The sequence below is a fragment of the Halyomorpha halys genome, unplaced genomic scaffold (assembly GCF_000696795.3).
Source record: "Halyomorpha halys isolate HHAL.00 unplaced genomic scaffold, Hhal_1.1 Scaffold194.1, whole genome shotgun sequence".
Lineage (NCBI taxonomy): Eukaryota > Metazoa > Arthropoda > Insecta > Hemiptera > Pentatomidae > Halyomorpha > Halyomorpha halys.
In genome coordinates this window covers 1,022,127-1,038,013 of record NW_027108392.1, presented here as the reverse complement: position 1 = coordinate 1,038,013, position 15,887 = coordinate 1,022,127, and the positions used below count along the sequence as shown (strand labels likewise).

The 15,887-nt window shown below is 28.2% G+C and overlaps 2 protein-coding genes across 3 annotated transcripts in view; one reads left to right on the top strand and one right to left on the bottom strand.

Annotated features, from left to right (window-relative positions):
• The first annotated feature begins 3,625 nt into the window (after positions 1-3,625).
• Positions 3,626-5,351, top strand: LOC106679300 (uncharacterized). Its single transcript, XM_014418373.3, has 2 exons — positions 3,626-4,066; positions 4,397-5,351. Exons 1-2 carry the CDS (start codon positions 3,999-4,001, stop codon positions 5,337-5,339), a joined length of 1,011 nt encoding a protein of 336 aa, XP_014273859.1. The 5' UTR covers positions 3,626-3,998; the 3' UTR covers positions 5,340-5,351.
• A 4,750-nt stretch (positions 5,352-10,101) lies between these two features.
• Positions 10,102-15,887, bottom strand: part of Elk (Eag-like K[+] channel) — a 477,962-nt gene continuing 472,176 nt past the window's right edge. For both annotated transcript variants that reach the window (XM_067046711.1, XM_014418388.2), the window contains exons 14-18: positions 15,040-15,188; positions 13,578-13,671; positions 11,626-11,834; positions 10,555-10,815; positions 10,102-10,350 (exon numbers count right to left, since the gene is read on the bottom strand). In XM_067046711.1, coding sequence (XP_066902812.1) covers positions 10,563-10,815; positions 11,626-11,834; positions 13,578-13,671; positions 15,040-15,188 — 705 coding nt within the window. In that variant the 3' untranslated portion in view covers positions 10,102-10,350; positions 10,555-10,562. The remainder of the gene's footprint in view (positions 10,351-10,554; positions 10,816-11,625; positions 11,835-13,577; positions 13,672-15,039; positions 15,189-15,887) is intronic.

The following is a 15,887-nucleotide window of genomic DNA, read 5'->3' as shown; positions in this document are numbered from 1 at the left end:
CCTTAACCATGGTTGGAAGAGCTAAATATTTTGACCAGTAACTATACATAGTTTTGATTAAAATAATCGAAAATTGGAGTGAAACAGCTTTTTATCCCTTTACAGGCTCTTAGACTAATTGAATTTTATATTGTGGTAACTAAGAATACAACTAAAACAGGTATGGGCAACTTTTGACATGTTGTGGGCCAAACTTTAAAATGCAAATACGTTCGCGGGCCGCGTTTAAAAGTAGTATTCATAATTTTTAACGATAGATATCAGACATGAAATAATACGACATTGTTATTATAATACAATTTATTAAAATAATAAAATGAAATGAAAAAAAACTTGAAATTTGGTATTATTACAAAGTAAGAAAATTAAATAGCGACACCGAAATCAATGAGACACCTGAGCTTGAATTTGGGAAACTAATCCATCGATGTTTGGATTAATTCCACTGATACAAAGATGTAAAGAATTTTCCAAATTATCGTCAGTCAACCTTGTAAGACGGTTTGATTTATTAACTTTCATCATTGAAAAGAACTGTTCGCATTTATTAGTACTGCCAAACGCACAAATCAATCTTCTTGAAAATCATCTACTAACTGTCCTTGTTTTTGAAGTTTCAAATTCAAATCATTCAAATAGCCTGTAAAGTAGACCAGAAATGCTAAGTCACATCCATTTTGGGTCACTCAATTCAGATTGTAGTTTATCTTTTATTTGCATAAAATCTGCTATCTCATTTCTAAGCTCGTAAAACCGTTTCAGCATTTTCCCTTTGCTTAGCCATCTGACTTCACAATAATATGTTACGTCGTCATATTCGGCTGATATTTCATCCAAAAACGCCTTGAACTGACGATGGTTAAGCCCTCAGGATCAATTGATGGTTTCTACTACCACATTCATAACTTTCTAGAGTCGAATGGACTTAGAACACAAGTTCTGTTGGTGCAAATGCAATGAAGTGCTATCAAATCATCTTTTTGCACATTTAATTCAGTTGCTTTTTCATTCAAAATTCCGATGAAACCTTTACGTAAGCCGACCAATACACCAACTGATTTTGACCATGGCAAGCCAAAACTTGTGAAAACCTTTTTAACTTCATTAAAAATATCCTCTCCTGTAGTGGTTCCCTTTAGCGGCTGTAAAGCAAGCAATTCCTCAGTAACAGTAAACTCTTTATCAACATCTCGAATAAATACAGCCAGTTACCAATTTTGAACTAACTATAAAACTAGCATTCACAACATTATCATGTTGTGTTCTTTGTTCATGAAACATTTGCTGCTATTTTTCCAAATTTGCGGTAAGCTTCTGGATTTTGTCTTTTCTTATTTGTCCTGTCAGTTAGTGTAGCATAGGATGCTTAGTTGAGTAATACATCTTTATATTGAATTCATTCATCACTGAAATGGATTCATTACACAATAAACAAATAGGCTTACCATTGTGCAAGATAAAAAAGAAATCTTCAGTACATTTTTCTTGAAACTGGTGACCCTCTGCATCTACTTTTCGTTACTTTCCACCAGACATCATTTTTGTTTACTTTTCGTTCAATAAATTTAATAACAAAATATAATTAGTTAGTTCACTAGGATATCGCTTGTCGAAGTTAACACCTCGGTAGCTCAAATAGGACTGAACTAAAGTTTCCTGAGTGAATGCTTTATTATGTGAAAAAAGAATAAATCGTATTGGGCATTACCTTTAACTACCTTTGGTATTTTAAGGTCACCTGTAATGTTTATTTATTAATTGTGGAATGTCCATTCTAAATGGCCCTATTATTAAAGAAAGAATCAAGTTAAAGAACTAAAGTTCGGGCCATCCACCCGCTTATATAGGCAAAATGAAGGAATAATCTAGAATCACCTAGTGTAGAACAATTGAGAAGCATTGTTCATGCTAGTTCAAAATCTTTTGTTGCACCGCCAGTGAGGCGGCAAACATCAAATCCTCTGATGTTTGCCGCCTCACTCTTTGATGATTGCCGCCACTCGGCTTGCTCCCTAACTTGATTCTGTGAGTATGAGTAAGTGGTGTAATATTTTTTTCTTTAATTGGATTTTTCAAAATATCTCGCTGGCCTATCAAATCTTACAGCAAGCTGGGGGGTTGCCCACACATGTACTAAAAATCATTATTAAATTCCTACTTTATCTGTCTCAGATTTTCATTATATTATGTACAATCCAATTTGATTGCTTTTTAAAAAATAAAAATGTTTATTACACTGATTTAATAATTTTTATTTTTGTTGTTTACTAACACTTACTGCAATATTACATTTACAGGGTATGGCCTCATTTTGAAGAAGTAGATGTTATAAAAGTAGACTTGACCAAATTTTAAAGATAAAGAAGCCATCAGAAAGATAGTTAGATTATTTAAAACTATTATTCTATAGATTTTTGTGATAATATTAATCGTAAAGTTGAAAAATTGATAAATCAATTCGGCACTTACTTGACCACCGATTTGAAAATACTCCTTGATCGAATTCTTATGTTATTGTAGCCATTAAACGCATAATTTAATGCTCTATAATTTATACAATTACCATTTTTTAAATATAGTGTCTATTTTTTGTATTATTTTTAATTTAATAAACAAAGTAAAAAAATATCGATATATTTTCAGAGCTTGCTTAAAGGAACCAGGAAATTGGCGAACACTTAGTTTCTTCTTATTGAAAGCAGAATGGATGGATTAAAACAATTTATAGCTTTACCTGGATTTTTTCCAACTATCATTCTAATTTTACTGGCCTAGTTTTTGACATGGATAAAAATTGGGTCCATGTTTGTCTGTAGTCAAATGTTTATTAATTGATAGAACTGTTAATATTATTTTGATGCAATTTTCAGGAAATGTGTGGTTTGTTAACTAGTTGCTCCCATATAGATTTCACCAGACTGCATCATACATTTTCGTTTACGCGTGCATAAATGCATTTTTCCTGTCACTCCTATATTTTAAAAACGGCTCTTCTGACTTTTCCAAATTTGGTGAGGATTAATTTTGTCTTGGCTTAGTATAAATTTCATCAAATTAAAAATACCATATTTCCTTCATCATGCGCAAAAGCATTTTATTTGACATGCATGATGAGATTCTGTTGTAGGTGAGTGTATTAAGGTATCACCTTAGCAACCTCGAAACTACAGCAGGACCGGTTCGATTGATTGATTTTTATTTCGTGGCGACCCATGGTTTGAAAATTCAGTATCCATAATTATATAATTTCATACCTATATTATGATAATTATATGCCTACCTATCCAGTAGAAATGGTGAGGATGCTTTATTACCTATGTATTTCTCCAACATAGTGTTGTTTGAAAATTTTAGTTATATTTAATATAGATTTTTATTAATTTTGTGTAAAACATATATGTTAAATATTATTTGTTTTTAAATTTATTTGTAATTTAAACTTATTATTCATTTATTTCAAATTTATCTTGTGATTCCCTGACCATTTCTTTTTCAACTTTAATATCATTAATTTAAAACTTTTTCCAATTGTAATACTAAAAATGTTCATTTATTACAAAGCATATGATATACTTACTATTAATAGTGCACAGTCATGTGGTGTTTATTTAGTGAATTTCTGACACAGTTAGTAGAAAGTCAATGCAAATGATGTAATCACTCATGGCTAATATTAATTGCAATTAATGCATAAACTTCATATTTCAAATAAAAAAGAAAAACTTATTTTCAAAAATATCATTTGTTTTAATATCAATCTTGGTTAATAAACACATAAGAATAATGAAATTATATAATATGTCATTAGTTTTATTATAAAAAAGGATAGGACTGTGAACACATGCATCACTCTCACTGCAGTGTATAAGTGCAATGATGGTAAAAATTGAAAACTGATTGAAACTAAGAGAGGAAATATAATGGGGAGAATATTACAGATGTCAGTTAAAAGTATTATATTTAAAACAGTATTTTTCGTTAAACACATGATTTGATTCATGCTACTTAAAATTTTATTATTCGTATTATTAGATGGTTATTGTATTTCGTGCTCACAGACTGAAAGGTAAATAATTTTGTTATATTAGTTATTTACAAATTATAACCTGTGCATTATTAGCTATCTTAATCAACTAAGTATTGATTAACTAATTGTCATGTAATCTTGTTTCTCTCAATTTACCAGGCAAAATATTTTGCCAGATTTTAAAATCCTATCAAATTATAAAGGAAGGTTGATAGTTCACTATTCATTTATTAATTTAAAATTTAGGTTAGGCTGTTATTGATTAATTTAAAATAAGTATCATTATCAATAGTAACATAACAGTTTAACTTTATTCTACATAATATTTTTTGTATACAATGATCAAACTATTTTATATCTCAATTTCAGATTCCTCCCTTCAAGAATTAATGAAAGAAAACTTATCTCTGATGAAGAAAGTTCGGCTAACAATGCAAAAACATTTCTGTCCGCTCTCGAAAGTTTTAATGCAGATTGTGCCACCTGTGATAGTACTAACGAGAAAAAACATGTGCTCAATATTGTACCCAAACATTCAATTTTTCAACCATATAAGAAGAAGCATGGAAGACACAAGCGATTCAAATTGAATGGTATTAATCTTTCAGGATTAATAGAGCAGGGGTACGAGTTTGACGAATCTCCTCCTGTAAAGAGAGATCTCTACCTTTACAAAGAAATATTTTGTCCTTGGGAATACAATCAGTTACAAGGTAACTATTTTAATACACCTTTTTTTGAAAATAGATATGGTGATGAAAATGATGGAGACCATGTTAGAAAAAAGCGTTTCCCTCTAAATTTGTATGATGGTAACCCAGAAAGTCAGTTTACATCAGACCTGATTGAAGAATATATAAATTTGAAAACTGGTGAAAGGACTAAACAAAAGATATCCAACCTGGAGAAAGCTTTTCAAAGGTTAGAGCAGGATATAACAGAACTTGCAAAATTAAAGTCCATAACAGGTATGAACTTTAAAACTAGGAATAAACTTAGCTTAAATCCGGAAAAAGATAATATTGAAGTAAATATGAGAATGCCTTCGAATATTGAACATACAGACAGAGAAATTTTGGAAGAAGTTGTAAGGATTTATGTTCCAAAGGTATCAAAATCTACAAGTCAGGGCCCACTTAAAATCTCATCGAAGGTTTTTCAAGAACAATCGAAGCCTAGTTTTCAATCTTCCTTTAAAAATAATATAATGAAAAGTGGTGATAAGAAGGTGGTTTTCTCACCAATAGGAAATCCTACATCTTCTTTTAATATCAAATTAAATAAAACTAATCAAAATGGAGAATATAAATGATTATTACTATTCTTTAATTGACAGTTATAATCAGTAAAGATTAAGGAACAGGGAAGCAAAATAATAAAGCCATTTAATTTTGCAATTCATTTTTCAAGTTTCTTGTAACATTTTTTAAACATAACAACTTAAATAATTAGTTAGGTGTTTTTATGAAAATAGTGCATGTTAAATTTTCGGTGTGATAGAGAAGATATAACAAGTAATTTTCCTACACATACAAATAGGAATGATTTCATATCAGCTTAGATTTATATATGATTTAGTAGAAAAATATTATAAAATACTTCATTTAGTATTTGAACATATACAAATTCAATATTCCAATAATTATTTGAATTATTTAATTCAACTCAACAAAATTTAAATTTAAATATATTTAACAGTCATTAAATAATAGTCAATATCTTGACATATGAAAAAAAGAATGATGTATCAACTTTTGTACAGAATACAGTATTTATATTTTTTTACTTAAATTAAACATAAATAATAAATAACATTTGGCACAATCATTTTCCTGTCAAAAATTACTTTTCTTTACTTAAAAAACATAAATCATTGGAAATTATATAAAATTTAATGTATTTTTGAAAAAAGACAAGCTTGTTTCATTAGCCAGATGAAAATAAGCGTAATATATGTACCAAAAAGTAGCAACAATGGAGGTGATATTTGCACTTATTTACAGTCCATCATTGTGTATTTTTTTTAAATCAAGGTTTATTATAACATTTTACTTTTAAAATGCCCATGCAGGATTTTCAAACAATTTAAATTTATATTAAAGAAAAATATCTATGGTAATATTTTTTATGGTACAGCATCACAATAGTGGGCAAACATCATTACTTGGAAGATCACAATATTGTCTAATTACAATTCCTATTTACAACATATACATACCGCTGGGCAATAATTTTATTTATCAGTTGAAGCTATGTGTTGGTTTGAAAAGTAGAAAATAGTCTTAGAGTATTGCAACTGTTCTATAATCTTATATATGTAAAAAATAAAAATAAAATAAAGGTCACTTTCACTTGTGGACAAATAATATATTACTGACATTAATTATACTTTTTAACATAAGTTGACTGCTAACACACTTTATGCGAGCCTATCTAGGGAGTTATTTGTTTAACTTCATCTTTATGAAAACTTTTTTTTTTTTTGTCAAGCCACATCCATGATATAAATAAAATTAACTTGTCAAAAAAAAAAAAATCTACTTCCTCTCTTTTTCTCTGATATTTGTCCAAACAACAAAAAAAGCAAATAAAACAACATGATGATATATTTCATTCATCTAGACAGATCCTAATTTATGTGGGAAAAGTAATAGTATTTAAAAATATTATATCTTAGACACTAAAATTTGTGCGATCTACCTATTAGTTTCTATTATTCCCAAAATCTAGTTGTATCACTTGAAATGAGTTTCCTCAGCTAATTACTGAAGGAAATTAATTATCTGTACTACAAACATTTTGTGTTCGGATAGAAAAGTACAGCACTGGCACATTTAAACTCAGAAGAACACGCCCCAGGGGGCTAGTGGACTGAGCAGCAATAGAAGATGGAGGCAACCCTTCTGGTTGTATCCAGTGGAAAAGAAATCTCCCTAAATTATAAAATTAAATTAATAATTAATTGAAGTATGCTCCTTCGTTTCTTGAAGATTCCTCTGACGAACATATTTTTTATTCCCCTCTTTTTAGAAATTCAGAATTTGGAAAAAAAAAATGAATATCTGGAAGGCATTTTGTATTGGTTTTAAACTCTAGGCTTTTTAAGAAATATTCTAAGATCTTGATCTGGTGATCAATCATTGATTGGAATAGTGAGTACTAAAGAACTTCAATTTTTAATCCTTGAAGATTTTGCTTGATCAGTCTTGAAATGGATAATTATTAACTATGGATAATGGGCCATCAACATATGTAAATATTACAGATTAAATATTGTGTCAAAGGATTCATGAAAGAAGGAGATACTAGGTTATGAATTGTACCGCCCTTTGTGTAATTATTCCTTTCAAATAATGATGCTGATGCTTTGGATATAATGAAAGATGAAGTTGTAAGTAAAGTCTCTTTTAAGCCAAGACAAACTCTAGAGCTTATTGGGTAATATATGTAATACATATATAACCACTTAAAGTTTAATTTTATGGTATGGTGAATACACAGTCCCAGCAGTTTAATGCTAAAAAGATTAAATATAAAAAAAATAAGTAAAAAAAATACTATCCAACATATAGTGTGTTAACATAATTACAAAGCAGTCATGTTTATTTAAACCAGGAAAAAAACTTTGTTTCATTTCATTGAAACTGTAAAATTCTATATATTTAATTTTACTTGTTAAGTTATTTATATGTTAATCATAGTTAAAAAGGATTAAATTGATATGTCTGGAAATATGTATGTTTTCAGTTTATCAACTTATCTGCATGCATACGAATTGGTCTTTGAATGACCTAAGTAGTGGAATAATCAAGCATAAGTCAATAAATATACATGTACATATAATAAATAATAGAATATTTTATGGAAAGTTTCTAGAAAGATTGTTGCCTACTCAACTTGACTTTTCCTTAATATATTTTATCATTACTACAATAATGTATAAAAAAAAAATTGTGAGAGGTAGATTTTAATTACTGAAATTTTTTATTGATGTTGATTCAAAATTAATATTAAATGAAAAAAAAATGGATTAAAACAACAAATGCTATACTTTTGGTGATTCACACATTCAAACTAAATCCAAAACCTTTTTATTGCAGGTATATAATTTATTTAAATGGAATATTGTCCACATTTTTATGACAGGGGCATTTTTTAATTTAGGATTTTAGTTTCAAAAGCAATAGAGCCTTTGTCATTAACGGATAGGCAAGAGAAAAGTTGATCATGCTTTTTTTGTTTGTATATAATTTTGACGTGGAATAGTTTTTTAAGATAAGAAAACTATATAACTTGGATCAATGCTATTACTTATGGGGGAAATTGTATTGCTTTTTGAGGTAGCACTTTAAGAATTTTATATGTTAAGTGGTCATCATACAAATTAACTATATTAAAAGGCAATTGATGATTGATCTTTTCTATTCCTTTATCATAAACTTTGAAAGTATGATAGAAATAGATAATAGTTATATTTTAAATGTAGTTCAAATTATGGAATGGAATTAATGTTTCTAAATTTCTTTAGTATTGACAGGTGAATGATAATGATTATGGTTCTTCCTTATTACCTTACCTTTTGAAATGTAACCACATCACTCAGGCTTTTATATATTTGGATTTTATTTACACTATTGTCGGAAGGGAAAAAATGATAAAAAACTTTTAGTACTACAATCAGGATGGATTATGGGTTCACTATTTGGTATTATATTACTTTTTCTTGACTATTATCAGTATACAAGGTGATGTCGAGATCATCCCAACTCCTTGTTTTGGGGTCACCCGTAGCTCAGGTGGTTGAGGTGCTGGTCTTAAAAATCTGAGAACTACGGGCAGCGCCAGTTTGGATCCTGCCTAGTGTGTTGACTTTTTTATTAAGTGGTGGTCCAACAAAATAAAAAACTTGAACCCCCACTATGGTTAAATTGGTTGGTCACCTGTAGATAACTCTCTCCCCCCCCCCATATGTCAGAAAATGACTAGGAAGGGGGTCATAAAAAAAAACTGCTTGTTTTAATCCCACCTTACAGGAACAAGGTATGCCTCAGGATAGTAGAAGGAAATTGCATGTTTATTAACTTTGTGAATACTTGTGCACAAAATTTTCAGTTAACTGAGACAGAAGAATTTTAAGAAACTTTTTTTCAGAAATTTTCAGAAACTGAGAAACTCTAGATATGTAAATTAGGCACTACAGCCTCTGGGATTACTATTATGACTGAGATAAGTACAATGTTCTGAATAGTGGTTAATTAACCCAAGATTGACATTGAGATATGGCTCTTCAGGATGAATATTTGCAATATTTTCTGAGAGGAACACCCACAGATCCTGGAGATGTTTCAGAATATCCATTGAAAAAAGTTAATTAGTAATAAAATTACAGATCTTGAATGTATCCTGGAAAAAGACACATATTTATTTCAATGGATAGACACTGCCTTCAGTGGTTGGCTCAAAGGGGCATGTCAAGTTTGAGGGTAAACTGGTGCAGTACCATGAAATTCAGGGATTATTAGCAACTTTAAATCACTCCCTCCAGACAACTAACACATTTAGAGATTTTTTTATTGGTTTAGATTGGCTAGGAAAAAATCAAAATTTTTTTAACTAAATAAAATATTGGACTCAATTGGTGAATCAACCATAACACAAGTATTTTAGTCCTTTTCATTAAACAAAATTTAATGCTTAGTTAAAAAAAAAATAAAAAAATTCATAAATGGAATGTCAGGTGAAATCTGATCAGCAAAATCAGACTCATCCCGTATTAGCTTTCTTTTGGCCATTTTTAGAATGCAAAAAAAAAAATAAAATAAAATAAAAAATATACAATTTGCCTCTTAATGCAGCCAATAACTAAAAAATATTAAAAGCATATTTTATACTAATTTATAGGTCATGAAAAGAAGATAGTATTTATGATTTTTAAATTATTTCAGTAAGCATAAATAAAACATTTCAATAAATACATGCTTAGTACCTATCAAGATCCTTTACTGCTTTATTATATCTTTATTTACAATATATAATATTCAGATAAATTAACGATATAGCCTTTAACAATTTTTAATAATTGACATAAATTAAAATAAGGAAATTCATAAGATTTCTTCTTTCCTTTTTTTATACAAAGATTTAAAATATAAAATAACCTATATTATATTATACATTTCATTTCACTTTTTTTTTTGCTACAGGTACTTAGGTCCTTCCATACCTTTGGTCAATGCATATATCTTATCAACTTATATATACCTCGCTTGAATTCTTGAGTCTTCAATTCCCTTCTTTGTTTGTCGATCTTATCAATCTGAAAGCTAACCAGAAATGAACAGATTCATGTTAAAATTTACCATGCAATGTTATAATAATTTTTAAAATGTGACTATATATTATATGAACTTTTAATACTAGATTGTTTTAATTTTTTTTTTTTTAGAATGTTAAAACAATGTAAAAATAATGAGTTAATGAGAGTGTTAAACTTATATATCAAATTAAACTCAATAAAATGCACTAACTAGCAAATTCAGCTTGGTGAAAGTTTCAGAGATTTTGAAGATACTGATCTCCGAAAGGGACGAGTGTCACCACTATCAACGGAATGGGCTCTGGAGAAAAAATTAGATGAATTGCAATTTTCAGGCCATCTAGTATCATCATATCCAGTTCCTTCTTCTTCTTGAGGACCCTCCTCGACCGGCAAGAGAGGTAGCTCACTGGGATCCAAACCCAACCATCTAAGGACTGTTTCAGGATGTGAAGCAACAAACATTCTACACCTGTAATTCAATTTAAAATCAATATTCAACTGGGCTTAATTATTTATAAATAAGCTGATTTATTTCAATTTCTTTTTTTTTTTTTTTTATCTAAGATTTGAAATGTTTTGTTAAGACATAAGGCTAAAAATTTTAATTTTGAAATGAACTGAATTAGTTTTTGGTGTAGTAGAACTTTAAATTGTTAATAAACAAAACAAATAAACTTTACTTTTCAGAAGTGGCTGTATTTACTTTTGATTGAAACTCATCACTTATGTCTAATTTTTAGACATAAAATTCAATGTTCGAAAATCTTCTGTCATACTGAGTATTAATATTGGTTACATTAGTACACATACATGGATATTATGAAAAAATGTGTTTCTATCACACTAAATATTAGTACTCAATAAATTTATACTCATGCTATAAATGAATACTATGAAAAAATGTATACTTCACAGTGTTGTCTATACTGTCCAAATTTTAAATCAATATGGGTACCATTTATTTCTTTTGTATCTGGTTGGGCTAATTTGATTATATTTAAATTAATTAATTAGAAAATATTATACATAGGGTGTCCCATAAATCCTGGATAATATTTCGGGAGGTGGAAGTCCAAAAAATTTTAAAAATCTACTTTACAATAATGCAAATTGAATTTAATTCTCTAGAATATTTATGAGTGATTGTTACTTATTGTAACACATTTAAGCAAAAATGTAATGCTTAAAAGATAAAAAATATTAATTTTCTTCTATAACCATTAAAAATAGTTCCCAGGATTTATGGGACACCCTGTGTATCCATTGCAGAATTCTTAACCTTATAACTTCAAGTGTAGAATCTGTTTGAGTGGATGCTTCAGCTCTACCCCAATCAACGCCTCCTCGGAATGTCTCAGGTGGCTGTGATGAGGATCTAAGAATCTCGGTAGATATACCACCATGAGCTGAAGGCAAGTTAGGATTGGAGTGAGCTGGCAAGGGATAAGGGTACCTCAGTTCTTGAAGAGCATGAAGAGCATTTCTCACCTGTTAAGGTAATTAAAGATATTACTATATTAGTAGCTCAACTAATTAAAATATTATCTTATTTTAATTATATGTTTAATGAAATCTCATAAAGAGATGGATGATTAAGGGAGAATCTGCCTGTTTATGCATGTAAACATTTTTATTTTTTTTGTTTATGCTGGAAGATTGAAACTTTTTATTTTTATTTTTTAATCTAAAATATCACTCTCTGAATTAAATTGAATTCAATATATTACTTTTAAATTTATTTATTGTATATTATAAAATATTACATTGTAAATACGAGCATTCATGTCATTGGCTTACGGACATCATCCACACGATTAATCTTTATTATGTGGAAACATCAGGTCAGATAGACATTGTTTTATCTCCACTGAGGCAGAAACATTATTAATTTTATTGTTCTATCATGAAACTATTTTTTATTTGTTTAAGAAAAGTTACTAATTTTGCTTGTTTAATTTAAAATAATTAATTCTTTCTTTATATTTTCCTTAATAATATAAGTTTCTTTTGTTTCATTTTAGTTATATACTAATACTAACCCTATTAACCTTAGGTATATGCATAATTAATGTTATTGATTATTATATATAATTTTTTATTGTTCAATAGTTTAATTTCACTTGCAGAACTTTTTTGAAAGAAAAGTCAGAATGAATCACAATTTTACAAAGTGTTCCATCTTTAATGTATCGTTTGCTTACTATAGCTGAACCTATCTTAAGACAAGCAAATTCTCAAACTGCTATCAAGGTGTATGCCAAGTGAGTCACCTGTATGCTGCTCTGCACACAAACTTTATGCCATAAAATGATTTATTATATACTTATAATAAAGCATTTTAGTATAAGTATGTAATATTTTTAGTATATAATTTTATCATTAGTACATAATATTGTATACTTTTAATAAAGCATGTTATGGTTTATAATAAAGCATTTTATGCGCTTATAGTATTACTTATTAACTCCATATTTATGTACATAAATTCTTTGTTGTTTCCTGCTGAGCTAAACAACCTGGGATCTTTTCCATAATAAAGTACAAACTAATACAATTAATCTTGTAGTTTGTATTCCGTACAATTTTACTGACTTATACAATTCTACCAGATAATTTTTTACTTTTAAATTCATGTAATATCACTAATAGTCGTCCTTATTTTAAAAAAAATTTATTAGTGTTTGTACTTTATAGTTCGTGTACTTGTATTTATGGACTAATACTATTAGCTTTCATCATGAAACAGACCCCAGGTAATAAAAAAAATCACAAAATTGATTTTACATCATATGAGTTAATATCATAAGGATTATTTTAAAAAATAAATATTTTTTGGTAGCTGAATAAATGGTTTTTATTTACTGCAATGCCTTTTACTTTCAATTTTATTTTAAATTTACAATTATTGGATTCCCTTGCCAGAATATGGTAACATTAATTGTAGAATGACTTCGAGTTTTCACCATCGATTAAAAGTAAAAATGAAAGGTTTTATTATTAAAATTTTATTTTAGTTTAAGTTAGTATTGTTAAATACACTATTAAACATGCCTACTCCAACTTTACTTAACATCCTTTTGATCAATCAGATGCATGAATCAATAATTGAACTTAGACTTTTTATAATTATAAATAAATACATTACCTGCTATGTATGTTATTAGCAATCATTAATTTTAATTCATTATAATATCTTTATGTATAGTATATGTTGTTTCAATGAAGAAATACCTCTTGACTAAGCGTAGCTACATCATGGTGCAGAGAGGACACTTGGTTATTAAGACGGTCTCGGCTGATTTCACTGCCCCCACTTATCCTTTCCCTATCAAAGTTTTATGGATCAATTTATACTGACAAAGTTAATTATCTATATAAATTTATAATGAGGTATGTAAGCAAGATACATTGGGAAATCTCTCGTGCTGTCAGCAACTCTTATTTGTTTTGGATTTAATTTAATAAATATTATTAATCTGCCTGAAATCAGCACCAAATTCTCTCCTAGCATAGAATTAGAATTCCTTAGAAAATGGTGTCTATATCCAAAATAACATACACAAAAAACAAAGATTATAAACACTATTTTTTTTTTAAACTTCTGATTCAATAAAGTAGAGCTGATAACAATTATTAATTTAATTTAAATTTTTCAAAAATTAGAATGGGGTAGCTGTAGTATATAATCAGACAAAATGTTGGTGTAAATATTGGAATCAGAAGAACTTGTGATATACCAAGATTATGCTATGATAGACATTATTTATAAAGGCTTTTAAACTCTTACAGATTTAGGTAAGGAGCTTAGAATAAACTCTTTCATTTTTATGAGATAAGTGCTAATTTATAAATGGTATTAAAATGCTGCAGATTTAGTTCTGTATTTATTTAATATAGAATTTTATCAAAGACTACTTACACTAAATTAAACTATTAAGAATTACATAAAATAAATTTCAACACTAATGTAATAGTGTAAGTAATTATAGAGCATGCATATAATAATATTTATTGTTTATTATGTTCAGCAACCCTTTGGGATTGTCAACAAAAAAAGTAAAAATTAACACCTCTTAAATTTTGAGATTTTAAATTTTTAAGATACCTAGAGTCCAAAACTCAAATAAAAAAACCTGTAATAAGTTTTTCTCTGAGACAAAACAAATGATTTTTTTTTTTAGATTTGGCACCAAAGTTATAGGTACTCAATGATGATGCTCAGATCAGTTATTTCCATCCACTTTTTTGTTTCAAAATGGTAGTGGATTAGATGTTTCCTTTTTTTATATCTTGGCCATTTATGGAGGTAGAGGAAAAAACCTCAGTGTTTAGGTATTATTTTCTTTAAATATAAAAAAAAAAAAAAGTAAATTACCAATTATACAGTGCATTGAACATAATTTTGATTTATTTTTTTCATAATGAACCTTTGTTATTAACTAAGAAAAAAATTAATAACATTCCATCAAACTGTGAGGTTTTATGTATCAAGATAGTTAGAATACAAAATCCCACGAGATATTTTATTATTTGTTATTTACTGATATAATAAAATAATTATTTAAAATAATAAACCATTGTGTAATAGTATGCAACATTTTATTTTATTTTGGATTATGATAACCTTTTCATTTTGCATAAGAAATATGTTGTGATACTTATAAACCGTTTCCTTTTAAGATGTTAGACGAACCTAAGCCTTCCATGTCGGGGCGAAACTGCATCCAAGGGTGACCTATTAGGTGGGGAGAGAGGTGAATCCTCTCCTTCGTCAGCAGCATTCTCATCATCTTCTGAGATTGAAGGGAGTGTTAGAGATGGCAAGCCATTCATATCAGATTCCTGGAATGATTGTATTTTGCGATGTAATTCAATATATTAAACAATGTGTTTCATCACATAATATGATTTACAATTTAACCAACAAGTTTTAATGTATCAAGACCTTATTGGTACAATGTCTGATGTGTTAATGTGAAGAATACTAAAACATTCTGAAATAAATAAATGAATGAAGCTTGGAAACCTTTTATTGCTGATATACTATTAATTGTTCAATAGTTTCTGGTAGATTATAGCAAACCAATTCCTGGAAGCTAAAAAACTTTATTTAAATAAAGTTGCTGTAAAAACTTGCGGTCAAAATTTATTTAAATACAGGTTAGGAAGTTTCTTTATGAAAATTCAAATTTACTTTTGTCATAAAATTTTATGACAAATATTGGTCATTAAGAGAAAATGAAGAAATTTGAATATTTCAGTGAGATGTTTTAAGAAAATGGCTCAAAAAGTATATGACAGATGAAAAGATATATAAGAGAACATACAGTATGATATTTGTATAAAAGAGTGGGTTCAATATATAAAAAAAAAAAAAAGAATGAAAAATGAGTATTTTATGAAATATGAATTTCTAAAGAAAAATGGAATGATTTTTATGTTTTACTATTGTATTAATAAATGGCTTGAATGAGGAAATCTTTTTAGCCATAGATCGATGACATATAAGATTGGACTTGAATTTTTGTAACACAAAAAAAA

Bases quoted from the DNA above. Each gene is read 5' to 3' on its own strand.
- LOC106679300 (XM_014418373.3), top strand. From the start codon at position 3,999: ATGCTACTTAAAATTTTATTATTCGTATTATTAGATGGTTATTGTATT. The intron at 4,067-4,396 runs GTAAATAATTTT...TCTCAATTTCAG, and splicing joins TCGTGCTCACAGACTGAAAG to ATTCCTCCCTTCAAGAATTA.